The sequence below is a fragment of the Pristiophorus japonicus genome, chromosome 15 (assembly GCF_044704955.1).
Source record: "Pristiophorus japonicus isolate sPriJap1 chromosome 15, sPriJap1.hap1, whole genome shotgun sequence".
Classification (NCBI taxonomy): domain Eukaryota; kingdom Metazoa; phylum Chordata; class Chondrichthyes; family Pristiophoridae; genus Pristiophorus; species Pristiophorus japonicus.
Window position 1 is genome coordinate 167548151 of NC_091991.1, and position 19372 is coordinate 167567522.

The 19372-nt window shown below is 45.5% G+C and overlaps 2 protein-coding genes across 3 annotated transcripts in view; one reads left to right on the forward strand and one right to left on the reverse strand.

Annotated features, from left to right (window-relative positions):
* The window catches only part of arpc1b (actin related protein 2/3 complex, subunit 1B), a 49387-nt gene extending 42502 nt beyond the window's left edge, over nt 1-6885 (forward strand). Inside the window, exons 9-10 of the mRNA XM_070900004.1 lie at nt 5259-5349; nt 6420-6885. Of these exons, the coding sequence (XP_070756105.1) occupies nt 5259-5349; nt 6420-6458 (130 nt within the window). The 3' untranslated portion in view covers nt 6459-6885. The remainder of the gene's footprint in view (nt 1-5258; nt 5350-6419) is intronic.
* Nucleotides 6886-15028: 8143 nt separating this feature from the next.
* The window catches only part of wipi2 (WD repeat domain, phosphoinositide interacting 2), a 60355-nt gene continuing 56011 nt past the window's right edge, over nt 15029-19372 (reverse strand). For both annotated transcript variants that reach the window (XM_070901283.1, XM_070901282.1), the window contains 2 exons: nt 18394-18524; nt 15029-15926 (listed from right to left, as the gene is read on the reverse strand). In XM_070901283.1, coding sequence (XP_070757384.1) covers nt 15808-15926; nt 18394-18524 — 250 coding nt within the window. In that variant the 3' untranslated portion in view covers nt 15029-15807. The remainder of the gene's footprint in view (nt 15927-18393; nt 18525-19372) is intronic.

Below are 19372 nucleotides of genomic sequence, written 5' to 3' on the forward strand. Positions count from 1 at the left end.
TCCCTCCCTCCCTCCCTCCCTCCTTTTCTCCCTCCCTCCCTCCTCCCTCCCTCCCTCCCTCCCTCCCTCCCTCCCTTTTCTCCTCTCCCTCCCTCCCTCCCTCCCTCCTCTCCCTCCTCCCTCCTTTTTCTCTCTCCTCCCTCCTTTTTCTCCCTCCCTCCCTCCCTCCTTTTTCTCCTCTCTCCTTTTTCTCCCTCCCTCCCTCCTTTTTCTCCTCTCCTCTTCCTCTCCCTCCCTCCTCCTCCCTCCTTTTTCTCCTCTCCCTCCTTTTTCTCCTCTCCCTCCCTCCCTCCTTTTCTTCTCCCCTCCCTCCCTCCCTCCTTTTTCTCCTCTCCTCCCTCCCTCCTTTTTCTCCTCTCCCTCCCTCCCTCCCTCGCTCCTTTTTCTCCCTCCCTCCCTCCCTCCCTCCCTCCCTCCTTTTTCTCCCTCCCTCCCTCCCTCCTTTTTCTCCTCTCCCTCCCTCCCTCCTTTTTCTCCTCTCCCTCCCTCCCTCCCTCCCTTTTCTCCTCTCCCTCCCTCCCTCCCTCCCTTTTCTCCTCTCCCTCCCTCCCTCCCTCCCTCCCTCCCTTTTCTCCTCTTCCTCCCTCCCTCCCTCCTCTCCCTCCTCTCCCTCCTTTTTCTCCTCTCTCTCCCTCCTTTTTCTCCTCTCCCTCCCTCCTTTTTCTCCCCTCCCTCCCTCCCTCCCTCCTTTTTCTCCTCTCCCTCCCTCCCTCCTTTTTCTCCTCTCCCTCCCTCCCTCCTTTTTCTCCCTCCCTCCCTCCCTCCTTTTTCTCCCCTCCCTCCCTCCCTCCCTCCCTCCCTCCCTCCCTCCCTCCCTCCCTCCCTCCCTCCCTCCCTCCCTCCCTTTTCTCCTCTCCCTCCCTCCCTCCCTCCCTCCTCTCCCTCCTCTCCCTCCTTTTTCTCCTCTCCCTCCCTCCTTTTTCTCCCCTCCCTCCCTCCCTCCTTTTTCTCCTCTCCCTCCCTCCCTCCTTTTTCCTCTCCCTCCCTCCCTCCTTTTTCTCCCTCCCTCCCTCCCTCCTTTTTCTCCCTCCCTCCCTCCTTTTTCTCCTCTCCCTCCCTCCCTCCCTCCTTTTTCTCCTCTCCCCTCCTTTTCTCTTCTCCTCTCCCTCCCTCCTTTTTCTCCTCTCCCTCCCTCCCTCCTTTTCTCCTCTCCCTCCTTTTTCTCCTCTCCCTCCCTCCCTCCTTTTTCTCCCCTCCCTCCCTCCCTCCTTTTTCTCCTCTCCCTCCCTCCCTCCTTTTTCTCCTCTCCCTCCCTCCCTCCCTCGCTCCTTTTTCTCCCTCCCTCCCTCCCTCCCTCCCTCCCTCCTTTTTCTCCTCCCTCCCTCCCTCCTTTTTCTCCCTCCCTCCCTCCCTCCTTTTTCTCCTCTCCCTCCCTCCCTCCTTTTTCTCCTCTCCCTCCCTCCCTCCCTCCCTTTTCTCCTCTCCCTCCCTCCCTCCCTCCCTCCCTCCCTCCCTCCCTCCCTTTTCTCCTCTTCCTCCCTCCCTCCCTCCTCTCCCTCCTCTCCCTCCTTTTTCTCCTCTCTCTCCCTCCTTTTTCTCCTCTCCCTCCCTCCTTTTTCTCCCCTCCCTCCCTCCCTCCCTCCTTTTTCTCCTCTCCCTCCCTCCCTCCTTTTTCTCCTCTCCCTCCCTCCCTCCTTTTTCTCCTCTCCCTCCCTCCTTTTTCTCCCTCCCTCCCTCCCTCCTTTTTCTCCTCCCTCCCTCCCTCCCTCCTTTTTCTCCTCTCCCTCCCTCCCTCCCTTTTCTCCTCTCCCTCCCTCCCTCCCTTTTCTCCTCTCCCTCCCTCCCTTTTCTCCTCTCCCTCCCTCCTTTTTCTCCTCTCCCTCCCTCCTTTTTCTCCTCTCCCTCCCTCCCTCCTCTCCCTCCCTCCCTCCTCTCCCTCCCTCCCTCCTCCTCCCTCCCTCCTCTCTCTCCCTCCCTCCTCTCCCTCCCTCCCTCCTTTTTCTCCTCTCCCTCCCTCCCTCCCTTTTCTCCTCTCCCTCCCTCCCTTTTCTCCTCTCCCTCCCTCCCTCCTTTTTCTCCTCTCCCTCCCTCCCTCCTTTTTCTCCTCTCCCTCCCTCCCTCCCTCCCTCCCTCCCTCCTTTTTCTCCTCTCCCTCCCTCCCTCCCTCCTTTTTCTCCTCTCCCTCCCTCCCTCCCTCCCTCCCTCCCTCCTTTTTCTCCTCTCCCTCCCTCCCTCCCTCCTTTTTCTCCTCTCCCTCCCTCCCTCCCTCCTTTTTCTCCTCTCCCTCCCTCCTTTTTCTCCTCTCCCTCCCTCCCTCCTTTTTCTCCTCTCCCTCCCTCCCTCCTTTTTCTCCTCTCCCTCCCTCCCTCCTTTTTCTCCTCTCCCTCCCTCCCTCCCTCCCTCCTTTTTCTCCTCTCCCTCCCTCCCTCCCTCCCTCCTTTTTCTCCTCTCCCTCCCTCCCTCCTTTTTCTCCTCTCCCTCCCTCCCTCCCTCCTTTTTCTCCTCTCCCTCCCTCCCTCCCTCCTTTTTCTCCTCTCCCTCCCTCCCTCCCTCCTTTTTCTCCTCTCCCTCCCTCCCTCCTTTTTCTCCTCTCCCTCCCTTCCTCCCTCCTTTTTCTCCTCTCCCTCCCTTCCTCCCTCCTTTTTCTCCTCTCCCTCCCTCCTTTTTCTCCTCTCCCTCCCTCCCTCCTTTTTCTCCTCTCCCTCCCTCCCTCCTTTTTCTCCTCTCCCTCCCTCCTTCCCTCCTTTTTCTCCTCTCCCTCCCTCCCTCCCTCCTTTTTCTCCTCTCCCTCCCTCCCTCCCTCCCTCCTTTTTCTCCTCTCCCTCCCTCCTTTTTCTCCTCTCCCTCCCTCTCTCCCTCCCTCCTTTTTCTCCTCTCCCTCCCTCCCTCCCTCTCTGCCCCTCCCTCCCTCCCTCCCACCCTCTCTGCCCCTCCCTCCCTCTCTGCCCCTCCCTCCCTCCCTCCCTCTTCTCCTCTGTCGCTCCCTCCCTCCTTTTTCTCCTCTCCCTCCCTCCCTCCTTTTTCTTTCTCCCCTCCCTCTTCTCCTCTCTGCCCCTCCCTCCCTCCTTTTTCTCCTCTCTGCCCCTCCCTCCCTCCTTTTTCTCCTCTCTGCCCCTCCCTCCCTCCTTTTTCTCCTCTCTGCCCCTCCCTCCCTCCTTTTTCCCCCCTCTGCCCCTCCTTCCCTCCTTTTTCTCCTCTTTTTCTCACTCATTCCTGCTCTCTCCCTCCCTCCTGCTTCTCCTCTCCTGTTCCCTCTGTATCTCTCTGGATTTGTAAATGGTAAGCCATGTCAAACTAACCTAGTTGAATGTTTTGAGGCAGTTACTAACGATGTAGATAAGGGAGTGTCTATGGATGTTATTTATATAGATATCCAGAAGGCATTCGACAAGGTTTCACACAAGTCTATTAGCAAAAATGAAAGCACGTAGACTTAGAGGCAATCTACTAACATGGATAGAGATTATATTGAACCAAGGGGGTTTGGCGGGGGTAAATGGAGTTGAGATACAAATCAGCCATAATCTAATTGAATGGTGGAATAGTCTTCAGAGGCTGAATGACCTACTCCTGTTCCTATGTTCCTAAGTTGCATGGTCTTTTAAAGTACTTTCCATCTTGTCCTCCATATAACATGCCAGTTGCCAGCCTCCTAAATAGCTTCTTACAACAAGTCAAGCATCCCTAAATGTATTCAGATTGCCTTTTAATTTATGGCTTGCATCTTGTATGTTACACATGAGGCAATGTGTCTGTCACTTAAGAAACCAGTTGATGTTCGAGGTACAAAATTGCAGCACATTCTAGTATAGATTCTGATGTTAGAATGAAAACCACAAGGGTATTTTTGATTTGAAGGCCCATAAATTGTATCTTGACAACAAAATATGTCTGTATAAATGGGTGCATTCCTGGCTTTCTGTTCAGTGATGGGCACAAACCAATCAGAACTCTATAACACTATTGTTATAGGACCAATCACATCCTAGAACTGTTAAGAAAGAACACAGCCATGCAGATCTGAACCATCCCTCCACCCTTTCTGCTGGCGAGTGCTCTGACTGTCCAGCCCATAGCTGGAGTTTGCACGTGCTGAGTGCACCAAAAGCCAGACCCGACTCTCTCGCCTCTCTTTGACTCTACTGCCATGCCTCTCCCGCCAAACCCATCTCTGGAACCAGCTCCCTTACTATTTGTTAGCAAGGCCACAGGGAATCTACTACTGCGTTGCATAGAATAATAGAAAATTACGACACAGAAGGAGGCCATTCGGCCCACCGTGTCCGTGCCGGTCGAAAAAGAGCTACCCAGCCTAATCCCACCTTCCAGCACTAGGTCCGTAGCCCTGTAGGTTATGGCTCTTTAAGTGCACATCCAAGTACTTTTTAAATGTGATGAGGGTTCCTGCCTCTACCATCCTTTCAGGCAGAGAGTTCCAGACCACCACTGGGTGGAATTTCTTTTCCTCATCTCCCCTCTAATCCTTCTACCAACTACTTTAAATCTATGCCCCTGGTTATTGACCCCTCTGCTAAGTGAAACAGGTCCACCCTCCCCACTCTTATCTAGGTCCCTCATAATTTTATACACCTCAATTAGGTCTCCCCTCAGCCTCCTATGTTCCAAAGAAAACCCCAGCCTATCCAATCTTTCCTCGTAGCTAAAATTTTCCACTCCCGGCAACATCCTCGTAAATCTCCTCTGCACCTTCTCTAGTGCAGTCACATCCTTCCTGTAATGCGGTGACCAGAACTGCACACAGTGCTCCAGCTGTGGCCTAATTAGTGTTGTATACAGTTGTAACATAACTTCCCTGCTCTTATTCTATACCTCGACATTCCGTTTGCCTTTTTAAATACCTTATCGACCTGTCCTGCTACCTTTAAGGATCTATGGACATACACTCCAAGGTCCCTCCACACCTCTCAGTATCCTCCCATTTATTGTGCATTCCCTTCCCCAAATGCATTACCTCACACTTTTCCAGATTGAATTCCATTTTCCATTTTTCTGCCCAACTGACCAGTTCATCGATATCTTCCTGCAGTCTTAGAGCGTTCCTCCTCATTGTCAACCACACGGCCAGTTTTTGTATCATCTTTACTACTTGTTACATCTGATGCAAGTGATTTGCTGGCACTTGGATGCACTCAGAAACAGGCCGTTACACTGCCTTTACACAAATCGCAATGCTTGGGCTGCATGGGATGAATCTAGAAATTTGCAGGGTGTCACAATGAGCGAAATCCCCTGCTCTGTTTCTGGATATATGAATGGAAAATCAAAACTTTGTCCTTAACTCTTCCTTTTCGTTACAGCCAAATCTCCATTGTTGAGGGTGGAAAGAAGAACTGTGCTAAGTTTTGCACCACTGGTATGGATGGTGGAATGGCAATCTGGGATATTAAGGTAACAGCACTTGCTCTTAAAAGATACACTGACCTTTCCTCCCCACCCCTCGATGTCCACTTATCGTATTCAGGAACAACCTTCTCAACATAAAATCACTGCAGCAATGTGTGAATGTGCTGGTGTGGTACTGGGAGCACTTGAGCTCAGTCCTTGGCCTGTGCTACATTCGTTAATCTCAGCCTAGCAGCCCTAAGGGGCTGCTACTGTTTACCTCAGCACCCCTGGTCTAGGAAGATGGAAGGATAATGAGGCAGGATTCCCAACTAGAATGATCACGTGCGTGAACGTAGGGTGAGGTCAATATGGGCCTGTTGTGATAAATAGGCTGGCAGCATTTGCCATGGCTTTCTGTGTTAAAGGAGCTGTATAAATGCAAGTTGTTGCGGTCTGTTACGTTATCAATTATGTTTTATAAAATTGATAATTGTGTAGTTATGCTGTGGTCCATGCACTGCTCACGGGTTGGGTTTAGTTGAAAAAGGCCCTTTGGCCCATGTGATCTCATTCTTTCCAAATACCAACCCCGCCATCTTCTAATGACACTATCTTAGCCGATCCTTAAATCAGCCCTGGGTGCTGGCTTCAAGCACCTGGTCACCAGGTGTAGTGGGTCAACAGAGTCTCTTTCATCTTCCCAACTGGAGGAGCAAAAGTCTCCGCTCATTGTCAGCTTTAAGGGCTGCAGCTACTATAAATTACTACTGGGACCGGGTGCACAGCCCAAACCTGCCCTCAGTGTGGCCGAGCTGGCAAAACTCAAAGGCCGTTGGGGTGGGAAATGGAAAACATCCAAGCATTCTTGGAATCGATGATTTTCCGAGGTTGTGGTTAGAGGAATGTTTTTGAAGTGAAACCTAAGTGTATCTGGCCTGTGATCTACCAATCCTGGGTCAGCTCATTGCTAACACTGGGAGCCAAAAGAAAGTGTTCCATCCCCCAGCACTGTCACATCCCTCATCTGTTACAAAACAGCACTAAACTCACCCCCAAAAAATCTTTCAAAGGGTGTATTTGTGGCCTCGTTGTTTTTAAAAACTCGCTAACCTGTTTTATATTTTTCCCCACAGACCCTGGAGGCTGATTTGAAAGGTTTGAAGATTGCCTGAATCACTGGACCGGTCTCCTTGAAATCTGCACGTCCTTAAATTGCCCTGCCTCTCTTTCTCACACACCTCGCTTAACGCAACATGTTTTAAGGCAAATGACGTTGAAATGGGTATCCGCTTCCGAATGATCCATGTACCTAACAATATTATGTAGTATTGCCCGGTACTCTTACAAGGTACAGGAGTCTCAAATTCAGTGAATTGCTTTGCAAAGACTCTGTGCTCTACTTTTGAATGCTGCATATGGTGCCTTGGGCAAGTCCCACTTAGTCCTCAGGGTTTCAGTTTAAACTCAACATTTTTCTTTTAACTGAACAATGAAAATGGAGCAAGAATCTGTGCTGTTTAATTATTTTCAGGCTATCTTTGCTGGTCATAAGATGAAATCTGTATAAAAATTCTTGGAATAATATGAATTATTCAAGCACATTAGTTTTCCTATTTTTTTTTTCTGATTGCAGTTAACTGCAAAGCAAATCCTTCGAATGAGGGGGCATAGTTTAAGAATAAGGAGTCGCCATTTAGAACTGAGATGAGGAGGAATTTGTGCTCTGAAGGTCATAAATCTGTGGAGACTGGGTCATTGAATATATTTAAGGTGGAGATAAGACAGATTTTTGAAAGATAAGGGAGTAAAGGGTTACGAGGAGCGGGCAGGGAAGTGGAGCTGAGCCCAAGATCAGATCGACCATGATCTTATAGAATGGCGGAGCAGGCTCGATGGGCCGAATGACCATTCCTGCTCCTATTGCCATTGAATTGATGAGGCCCTTACCTTGCCTTCCAAATGTGGACTTGGGCTTGTATTCACTGGAGTTCAGAAGAGTGAGAGGGGACCTCATAGAAACGTTTAAAATTCTGACGGGTTTAGACAGGTTGGATGCAGGAAGAATGTTCCCAATGTTGGGGAAGTCCAGAACCAGGGGTCACAGTCTAAGGATAAGGGGTAAGCCATTTAGGACTGAGATGAGGAGAAACTTCTTCACCCAGAGAGTGGTGAACCTGTGGAATTCTCTACCACAGAAAGTAGTTGAGGCCAATTCATTAAATATATTCAAAAGGGAGTTAGATGAAGTCCTTACTACTTGGGGGGGGATCAAGGGGTATGGCGAGAAAGCAGGAAGGGGGTACTGAAGTTTCATGTTCAGCCATGAACTCATTAAATGGCGGTGCAGGCTAGAAGGGCTGAATGGCCTACTCCTGCACCTATTTTCTATGGACACAAAGTAAAAAATTCTGCATTATCTGTGGAGAGTACGGACAAGAAATTTTGGGTATGACAAAGGGTCGGTACCAATGTTTCCTTTTTTTTTTCGTGCATGGTCCCTTTAACTGGCTGCGTGGTTTCGTACATGTAAAAGCCAGTGAGCGGCCTGCGCGGGGCCGCCAGACCAATGTGTGGCCATGCAGTTTAGCGGGAACGTTGATGCAGACCCAAAATGTTTCGTCTGTTCTCTACACGTTGTCAGCCTGACCTGCTGAGTGTTTCCAGCTTCAATTGGGGAGCTGTTTTACACACCTTCATGTTGCCTTCTCACGGCTGGACTGGGATAACCTTTGTCTTTCATTCAGCACTTTTCACCTCTTTCCCAGCTTTAAAAAAAAAATGTTCATACACGATTTATGCAGAGAAGGTTAAGGGGAGATTTAAGAGAGGTGTTCCAGATTAGGAAGAGTTTTGATAAGAGTAAGTAAGCAAAAACTTTCCACTGGCAGGAGGGTTGGTTATCAGAGGGGAGATTGATAATTTATTTTCCACAGCTACTTGTTACGGTTTGGAAGGCACTGCCTGAAAGGATGATGAAGCAGATTCAATAATAACTTTGAAAAGGAGAATTGGATATATACTTCAAAAGAGAATTTTTTTGCAGGGCTATGAGGAACGAGCAGGAGGAGTGGGACTATTTGGTAGTTCTTTCAAAGAACTGGCAACAGGCACAATGGGTCGAATGGGCTCTTTGTGCTGCATGATTCTATTAAATCCTTTGCGACATGTTCACGGGCTATTAAACCATTAGCTCCCTCTCTGTACTCGGTTGTTCTCCCTGCCCACTCCTGATTGGTCAGAACTTTTAAAGGTATTCCTGCTCTTTATCTGTCCTACTGAGGTGTCTCCACCCAGTTTCTTTTATTTTCAGATGCTGGTGGGATATAGGTTTGTTCCCACATTCTGTTTATTCATGTCAGCAAATTTAATTGTGATTATTCGTCTGTGGCTGTTGGTGCCACCTTGTGGTGTCAGTAAGAACTGCATAATAACTACTAACAGTGTAGAAGCAACTAGTTTCCAATTGACAGGTCATTTCAAAGGCCTGTTATTGTCTGATAACCTCACCAATTTCTATGTACTCCAAAGTACCAGCTTATGCCCACTGTTACTGGTGGTTGTCCTGGATACACAACTGTCTGCTCTGAAAACCATGCCTTTCAGCTGCTTTATAATGAATGACCTTCCCTCCATCATAAGATCAGAAGTGGAGATGGTCGCTGATGCCTGCAGTGTTTAGTTCCATTCACAACTCCTCAGGTAATGAAGCTGTCTATGCCACATGCAGCAAGACCTAGACAACATTCTGGCTTGGGCTGGTAAGTGGCAAGTAACATTTGTGCCAGGCAATGACTATCTCCAACAAGAGTCTCACCACCTCCCCTTGACATTCAATGGCATTACCATCGTTGAATTCCCCCACCATCAATATCCGGAGGATCACCACTGACCAGAAACTTAACTGGACCAGCTACATAAATACTGTGGCTACAAGAGTGGATCAGAGACTGGGTATTCTGCAGCGAATGTCCCACCTCCTGACTCCCCAAAGCCTTTCCACCATCTACAAGGCACGAATCAGGAGTGTGATGGAATACTCTCCATTTGCCTGGGTGAGTGCGGCTCCAACAACACGCAAGAAGCTCGACATCCTCCAGGACAAAGCAGCCCGCTTGATCGGCATCCCATACACCACCTTAAACATTCACTCCCTCCACCACCGTGGCTGCAGTGTGTACCATCTACAAGATGCACTGCAGCAACTTGCCAAGGCTCCTTCGGCAGCACCTCCCAAACCCGTGACCTCTACCACCTAGAAGGACCAGGGCAGCAGGTGCATGGGAACACCACCTCCTACAAGTTCCCCTCCAAGTCACACATCATTCTGACTTGGAAATATATCACCTTTCTTTCATCAGTGCTGGATCAAAATCCTGGAACTCCCTAACAGCATTATATGTGATCCTTTACCACAAGGACTGCAGCAGTTCAAGAAGGTGGCTCACCACCACCTTCTCAGGCAATTAGGGATGGGCAATAAATTCTGTCCTTGCCAGTGACACCAACAGCTCAGGAACAAATAAAAGATATTCTACATGAAGGTTGGATGAAAACTCCAAGGAAGTTGATGGGTTGAGGCATTAACTTACTTGACGATCAAATCATTTATCAATAGCCAGGCAATCAAAATATTAACAAGACTTTAACCGTAAAGTAGATTGAAATCTGTTTTTGATATCCAACAATTGGAAAACACAACCCCAATTTGAAATTAGAGACTTGAAGAGCCTATATAGAGTGTTTAATTCAGGATCAAAGCCTTACTGGACTATGATTCAGTCAGCCAGTGGCTTAGTGGGTAGCACACTCGCTCAGAGTCAGAAGGTTGTGGGTTCAAGTCCCACTCCAGAAACCTAAGCACTAAAATCTATGCTGACACTCTAGTGCAGTACTGAGGCCGTGCAGCACTGTCAGATGAGACGTTAAACCGAGGCCTTGTCTGCTGTCTCTCAGGTGGATGTAAAAGATCCCATGGCACTATTTCGAAGAAGAGGAGAGTTATCCTCTGTCTCCCGGCCAATATTTATCCCTCAATCGACATAGCAAAAACAGATTATCTGGTCATCATCACATTGCTGTTTATGGGAACTTGCAGAGTGCAAATTGGCTGTCCTACATACAACAGCGACTACACTCAAAGAACTTAATTGACTATGAAGCACTTTAGGATCTCCGGTGGTCGAGAAAAGTCATTACAGTTTTCCAAGGAAGTACATGGCCGTCAACTCAAGCCACCACTAAAACTATAATACACCTGCACACACATCTCCAAGGGAGCAAGTCTCTATTTATCAGCACACACTCACCAAAAAACAGATGGCAACATCCTTTGCATCAAAAAAAATGCATCGTCAAGCACTGAGCTGTTTGGTTTGTGAGGCAAGCACGAGTAGCAGCTGGCTGGTCTAAAACACCAGATGCCAACACCTTTCCTTGCTCAGTAGATTTATTCTACTGGGAGGCATATGAGATAATACAGTATAGGAATGGTTCCTTGACCATTGCAAGTTGCCTGCCCATCAGGCTTTCTGGGAAGTGGCAAAAAGTAACGAGTCAGTGTGGATGATCCAGTACTTTGATACCATATAGGACTATTATAGAAATTCCTACTAACCAATCATTCTTGGAGCACCTCAAGACCTTGGAACTCTCGGTGTATGCTTTTTAAAATTAAGGATTCGAGGTTCTTCCAAGGGAGGTGATAAATTGAAGAGCTCAATATGCAGTATCACAATGAGTGTCACTGACTAGATGATAATAGAAAGTTCTGCAGGATTTTGACGACACAGATTATCAATTTGCATTGTTGTGCAGTAATGGGGGATACAGTTCCAATCACAGGAAATAAAGCCTGCATCTTCACTACCACATCACCAGGCCAACTTTTACACCATGCAAATAAAAGGCTAGCATTGTCTACTTTAATGTGGATACCTCCTCAGTCCTGTCAGCAAAACAAAGTTTACCTTGCAATCAATTTTCTGTGGAAGTTACACAGAACAGCTATAAATTACAAGTCTATCTCAAGGACAAGGACATCATTCTATCTATGATGCATGGCGCAAAAGTAGAAATGTGGTCTCCTTAATTAAAAGGAGAATCAGTGATGAGCTGCATTGGTCAATGGTACTAGCCAATCAAACTTGAACGAGTCCTCAATTTTTCTTTTTGTTCATTCATGGGATGTGGGAGTCACCAGCAAGGCCAGCATTTGTTGCCGGTCCCTAATTGCCCTCAAGAAGATGGTGGTTGAGCCACCTTCTTGAATACAGCTGGCTTGGCCATTTCAGAGGGTCAGTTCAGAGTCAATCAATCACTTTGCTGTGGGTCTGGAGTCGCATATAGGCCAGACCGTGTAAGGACAGTAGATTCCCTTCCCTAAAGGACATTAGTGAACCAGATGGGTTTTTATAACATCCAGTAGTTTCATGGTCAACATTACTGATGCTAGCTTTTTATTCCAGATTTATTTAATTGAATTGAATTTTGCCAGTAGTGGGATTTGAACTCCTGTCCAGTAACATGACCACTATGCTACTGTACCCCTGGCGCCCACTTCATTGGCTGTAATCGCTTTGGGACATCCTGAAAGGCGCTATATAAATGCTAGTCTTTTTTTCCCCCCACACATGGAGTAGGGGTGTACAAATAATGAACAGGAACAGGAGCCTTCTTCCCAAGCTGCAGAACACCAAGGTCAATTGTGCTGCTCCACTGAGGTCACACGCCGGACTACAGATCAGAAATCAAATGGTCATTTCTTTGTCGATTAGCAGCCTCCAGCTCCAAAGTACGAGGTGCATTTATTCATTCAGTTGCTGGTAGCTTCAAGATCAATCTGTTGGGAGAGTGGGCTTCACAGTTTCAAGCTGTTCAGTGCTGGGGTGAAGGGCAGTGGGGAGATAAGCAGTATGAGGCATCTCACATCAGCCTATAGAGAGGCAACTTAAGGAAAGCAGAAGTGGATAAAAACTAGCAACTTTTTTTGCTAATTAATTGTTTTTAATCATTTTCTGTTGAAACCTTTCTTCAATACAGAGCCACCTGTGCTAAAATGTGCAAATTCATTGTCTCTCATCTCTGATGCAAAACAATTATTCTATTTACCACTTCAATTTTACCAAATTCATTTTTAAACTGGCAAAAACTATTAAAGTTAGAGTCTGAGTCAGGTGATGAGGAAATCAGGTACCAGAAAGGCCTTTTCCATAGGAGTCAGATCCCCTTCCACAGCTTATATTTCCTATTGAGACAACATTCCAACATCGTCAAAGTTAAAAACCTACTCTACACATCTCATAAGACTGAAGCCCTCGTACTATAAAATAAAAGATTACACCACAAATATTTTTGCTATCAGGAGGGTGTTGCATTAGTGCCAAAATGTATTTTTTTTAAAAAAAGGTAACAATATACTGCATAACCAAACTGGAACAATTAATGTCAAAAGTATATCATAATACTGAGATCATACTTTTAGATAGCAAAAATACTTGGGGTTTACAGTAAATAAAGTATAGAAAATGTCAGTGTCCCAAGACCGATTAAAACATACAAAATGCATTTCTGTTCAGTGTATAATTTGGTTAGGTATGTAACATTATGAGCAGAGTTTGCAGAATACACCTTTATTTCTCTCCTTTTTCTGTCGATTTATCTCTCCTACCCTTTCCTTGCCCCCCACCTCCCTCCCACCCACCCCTCCCGAAGGCACAAACTCTTTGCTGAGGTACGGTTCCATGGGCACTAGGCAGTCTCCTGTACCGCATCCAAGTGGCCATTGTTCACGCGCGAGCCTGGGCTTAAATGCATTGGCAGGCTTCTCCAAACAGAGGGTAAGATAGTCGAGCCCAATTCTCTCCTACGCGCTATGTCTACACACCTTCATTTTAAGCAGGGTTTTTTTTTGGATGGCAATCAGGAGCAGGAAATTTGGGTTCGAATTTCCCTTCCCCAGCCAGGGCACGGAGGCAAATGGTAGTGCTTTCATGCGGCTTACATCAGTTAGTTCAGGCCAATCAAACTAGAGCCCTCTCTGGTCTAAACGGCCCAGCTACTCATGCCCTGCCCATTGGGGAAGCGCTGTAGCATACGATGCCTTCAAATACTAATTCTTAAGTCCACTAGCAACACACAAACTCTGAACAGTTGCACACAGCAAATGTGACGAATGCTACCTGTGTTTGCACATCTTCTGCAATTGGACAGAGATTGGCCTCCCTTTACTCTGAGTCTAGTCCTACATGGGCTCCTGACTGTTACGGCGCACAGTATAAAACACTGCCGAGAGTTATGTGGGTCCAATGCAGAGTTAAAAAACACACAAGCATTGTTGCGGTTCAGGGACGTTTTGAGGCTGCCTCCTCCAAAAAAGGTTTGCTTCAATAATCCTATATTGGTTGCCGGAGAAGAGATTGCGCTGCAGTGGTTCATGTGCTGCACCACCAGTGATTGCGAGGCAGTTTTCACATAGTTTTGTCCATCTTGAAACAGACTTCAATAAAAGGTCGAACATTTCAGCATCAGACATCAAAACAGTGGAGCATTTTAGCATCACCAATCACATCCTTGTACACATCGGATTACAATATCGGTAAACGGGCATGCAAGGCATCTGCCAGGACAATGATACCCCTTGGGTTGCAGTGGATTGCAGACAGCACAACTGAGTTACGAATAGGTTATTTCTATGTAGGTGCACACTTCTATTAAGCATGGTCACAGATGTAAGCTTAAAGGAAATTGCTAAGAATTGCCTAATAGGCTCTATGAGGAGTTTTAAATAAAAGCAGTAGCAGATCTCCTCAATGTCAGTTATTTAATTTACATTACTCACTGCGGCAGAATTTGTACGACTGGTTGGTTATGAGCAATAGGCGTCCATGAATACTAGAAGAGTAACAATGTGGCTCCTCTATCCCACCACTGAAGTGGCCAAGGGCCACCTGGTGCCATTGCCCAGATTTTTAATAGCTTCTGGTGGTACTAATCCCAAACGTGATACGTACTGAGCAACATGTCACAGAATTGATGCGAGCCATTAACCTGTTGTTCTTCTCGATCACAAATAGAGTGGAGTTGTATGTAGAATATTGCTGCTTTGATTTGATCCAGCCATTTTATTCCTATATAACAAAAAAAATTGGTCTCTCCTGTTATCATTTAGTTGTGGAAGTGGCCAAATTTCCGCAAACCAGCAGCTGTAACACGTCATTGCTTCTTGGTGATTCATGCAGTTTAACTTTGCGTATCATGTTGAACTACATATAAAACGAAAAACCCTCAAATTTTCAACTTACTGCTGCAAAATAGAAATATTCCATGGTCCCTTCCATTTATCTCATTTTAACAACCAGCATTTGAAACATACTTCCTTGTTGCTGCAATTGTCAAAATTAAGAGCCGTCCATTGCAAGCATTCCTCTCGCTGCAAGAATTTCTGAAATGATTTGCTGATCAGAGGCCCCAAGTGGACTTCAGTGCTGGCTAGACACTGGCTTGCTGAAGTTTGGCCATTTGGACAATAAACACAAACTCAAAAACAACATCATCAGATTGCCAAGCCTTTCTAGAACCTTGCAGGCTCAAAGTAGCAACCCCATCCCCATCTGATACAGTTCGAGCAATCGCAGCCGTGCCTGCGGACACGCAAGGGGGGGGGGGGGGGTGGTCAGTAAGAGGCAGGAGTAGTACATGTAGCAATCATCACTTCTCTGGAAAAGAAAATGTCGCAATCACAAGATTCAAAAACACGTGGGATACCAGCTTTTATTTTCAGAGTAAATTACAAATTTTCACTCAATATTTAAACCCTTAGGATTAAGTTACGATTCATTCTTAGTGTCACACTCAATGAACCGTCCCTGTTTGAAGCAAGTTTTTTTTTTGTAAAAAGTCATAATTTTCCCTCCCAAATGAAATTTGAAGGACCACAACTTCACACCACAGAGTCTGGTTTGAGCAGCTCGACAAAGAAACTTTCAAGAAATTCCAAATACAGGAGGCTAGAATGTTTTATTAAAAAAAAAATCAGGGTGGGGTTGGGGTTGCTACATTACAACTCTTTGGAAACCTGTGTCGCAGGATGGAGGAACAGAAAGATCCCACAATCTCTTCCTTTGGGTGATGTAACTAGAGGAGAAGTCAATGGGAAAACAGCTAGACTGGCAATATTAAAGTGGCTTCTAAATTCTCAACTCTTGGCACATGTATACATGCAAAGCTAATAGGCTCCAGGGCTGCATCAGGCAGCAGGTTTTGGCCGGGAAAAAAAAAATACATATTTACTTTATTTTTTTTTTTACAGGAATTAAAAGCCACTGGGGTGGGGGGGGGGGGGGGGGGGAACGACATTATATTTTGTATCCAATATTATAGAATTAAGCTACAGCTACAATTTTTTTCTTTAAAATTTTCCTTTCATATTTTTCTTCACTTTCTGTCCTGCAACGATAAGTCTGTAGCAGCATCACAATACAGTCAATGTTCTCTGCCAACATGTGCCAGTTCACAAGTCAAAGGTCACTCGCTCTTAAGAATCAGGGGAGGAGTCTCATTGTCCTCGTCCAATCGCAGTGTGCCAATGTTCAAATCGTCATCCGGGTCAACTCCGCCCACTGCTCCTTGGTCCTCTGGGTAGGCTGCATGGAATAGATGATAGAAAAAGTGCAAGTTGCAATCACTACAATTTATCACAGCAAGCAAGCGGAGCTAGAACTGTGAGGCCCCACACCATCAGCAATTTTCTGTCCATTGACACTAATGAGAGAAAAATCGTAGGCAAAGTACATGTCATTTTCCCAATAGGCTGTACACTGTGTGCTGACCCTGCTGATGGAACAGGGCATTCCACCTATTATGTTTAAATGCCCATTATTAAGCAGTACACATTAGTTTGGGAGAGTTACTGAATCAGACAGTTGTGAGGGAGGTGATGAACTTCGGTGAAGACACCAGCAGTTAATTAAAAGATGTTTCAGTGAGCTAGTTGCCTTCCCCAATTACGTAGCAAACACAGTTTAGCTCTTGTTTGCCGCTGTAATTTTTTTCATTTTTCCTGGAAGCTAGAGGTACAAACATGACTTCCAGTGCAAGTAGTAACAGCACCAAAAGTAAAGGCAGCCCAACAAACATGGCTGCTGCCGTCTTGACTGCTTAAAGCCCTTAGTTCCTTATATACATATGTATGAATATGGTCACGCTAATGATATTTAAAGTTAACAGAGATATGCATAAATATTTGTGCATGTGAAATTTTAAATTCATCTTCAAACACCCACTGCTGAAACAGCACAATCCCAAGAGGTACGAATGAAACTACTGCACTGTACTAGTAAACAGAAATAGAAAGGACTTTGGTCTGTAAACCAGATATTTCCAATTTAAGGCCAAACAAGGGCCAACTTTGTACTGTTCAGTAGGGCTCATGTTCAGTAGGAACTGGGCTGAAACTCGCCAAATTTATTTGATGTCAGAATCTTGCACCCAACAATTTGATTTTCAAAAACCAGTGATTGTGACGCTTTCTTAAGTTGCCAGTGACAACAGGAATTCTGCATTACCCCATCATCAATCCTATCAATAGACAATATTGTCTATTGACAAAGGCATTTCAGTCCTATAAGCTGGAAGGCCGGAGCTATCAGAGCTTGAGAGAACAGGTATTGTTTCTTGTTGCATCAGGACACCTCACTTTTTATCATCGTGCTATTAGGAGCTGCAGAGCTTTTGTTTGGCACTGGGTCATACGATCATAAAACCCATCAACACCTGGCCTTATGAGGCCCAGTATTGCTGGACAAGATATTTATAAAATACACAGCATTAAACTAAATAATAGATTTGTAGTAATACTAGACTGGCAGCAAGTTAGTACTGAATGTACCAGCACCATGAGTCCACCATTACTGCAAAGTAGCAACATCCATACATTTGAACCTTCCACACAACAGTCCAGTTTTACACTGGCTTATGAATATCCTGAAACATCCATCTAATATTCTGGATCCTCTATCAACAAAGGTCCAGGGAGACACTGGCAGAATTTCCTCAGGAGATTAAATGGGTTAGGTAGATTTTAGGATAGACTGGATCATGCATGGTCTATAGAAGGAACAGGGTTAATTGGTCAAATAGCCTTTTGCCATTCCACATACTTTTCAACAACAAAAAAATCCACTTAATTATCCTCTTAACTAGAAGACCCTACTGCCAACATCACTGAGCTCCTGCAGTGCTGCCGTCCTACTGCACTTGAAACAGCTGCCATTTACCTGAAAATTTCATATCATTTGCCAGGGTCATGTAATCAAGACGAAGATTCCTAAGTTTTCTAGCAGGCTATATTATTAAACTGTAACGTTTCTCATATCAATGGAACCAATGATGATTCACACCAACAGACCATAATCGAATTGAGTAAGTCTGGTCAAAATGAGTGCAACGTAGTGTAAACAATAAAAACCCATAAAAATCAAGATATTAAAATGATTCAAGTAGAAGTGAAAAGAACATTTACGACAGTATACACCCCAGCTGAAATCAAATTCTCATGATCAAAATCACAATTAAATTACTTACAGCCATGCATCCACTAATCATCATTAATGTCCTCTGACATGTCAAAGGAATTACTGATGAAAGTTACTGCAGCTATAGTTCTAAACAAGATTAGTGCACAAATAAACCAAAATACAGTTAATGTAGATTCCACCATCACTAGAATAGCGCACAGTAAATATAGTCTCAGTCTTTTCCACTCTTCTGCTCCATCCGATCAGGTCTCTGAATTTATAAAGTAATCAGTGACCCTCGTGATTAATATTCTGAATACAATCTGCATAGACTGAGAATGAGAATTTTTGCTCCTCTAATTAAATGGTGCATTTGGAGTGACTCAGAACAACATAGAATTTATAGCACAGAAAATGGTGTAATTGGTCCATGCACCACATGAGCCTTCTCCCACCCTACTTCAACGAAATCTATCGCTATATCCTTTGATTCCTTTCTCCCTCGTGTACTTATCTAGCTTACCCTTAAATGCATCTATGAATCAAGAATTAATTGCAGTAAATAAGATTGTGTAAGACCAGTGCGGCTCCTTACCGTGTCGTGTTGGCGACGACGGGGTGTAAGTAACTTTGGCAGCAAGTGAACTATACGTCTGAGACACTAACGGCCGATCGTGCGGTGAAGGCTCCAGAATCTCATTGGCTGGCTCCACGCTACCATCTAGCCTGCAAGGAAAGAGGCAGCACAGACATCAAAAGTCTTTTAAAGAATGTAATGTGAAATCAATTCCCCCAACAGTGAGTCACTGGACTGAAAGGAAATGTCATGGTACCAGTATTAATGATTCAGAGAGCCCACCCCTCAACCAAAGTTGCATGCATCGATTGTAGGGAAGCAGATTTTAATTTGCAACCTTATTAAAACTACTGTAAAAGCAATCTGGTGAGTATAGTGTGCCCGATTAATTTTGGGAGGAGAGGAAAAAGAGGGCAGGTGCATAATAGGAGAGAATATGGAATCCAGCAAAGACCATTGTAATTTTATTAAATTATTTCTTTGACATTTAAGAAGGCAAGTATCAATGCACTGACTTGATCGTCTACCAGGCTTTCCTTAATTTCTATCTTCCATTATAGAATCATACAGCACAGAAGGCAGCCATTTGGCCAATCGAGCTGGTTCTTTGAATGAGCTATCCAATTAGTCCCACTCCCCTGCTCTTTTCCCCATAGCTCTGCAATTATTTTCACCTTCACGTATTTAGCTAATTCCCTTTTGAAAGTCATTTGTAAAGCTGCTTCCACGACCCTTTCAGGTAGTGCATTCCCAATAACACTGTAAAAAAAGGTCTCCTCATCTCCCCCCTCTGGTTCTTTTGCCAATTAACTAAATCTGTGTCCTCTGGTTACTGATCCCTCCAGCCAGTGGAAACAGTTTTTCCTTATTCTATCAAACCCCTTCATAATTTTGAACACCTCTATTAAATTTTCCCTTAACCTTCTCTGTTCCAGAACTGAAGCCCCTCAGCCCTTATACCACTCTAGTAAATCTCCTCTGCACCATATCCAAGGCC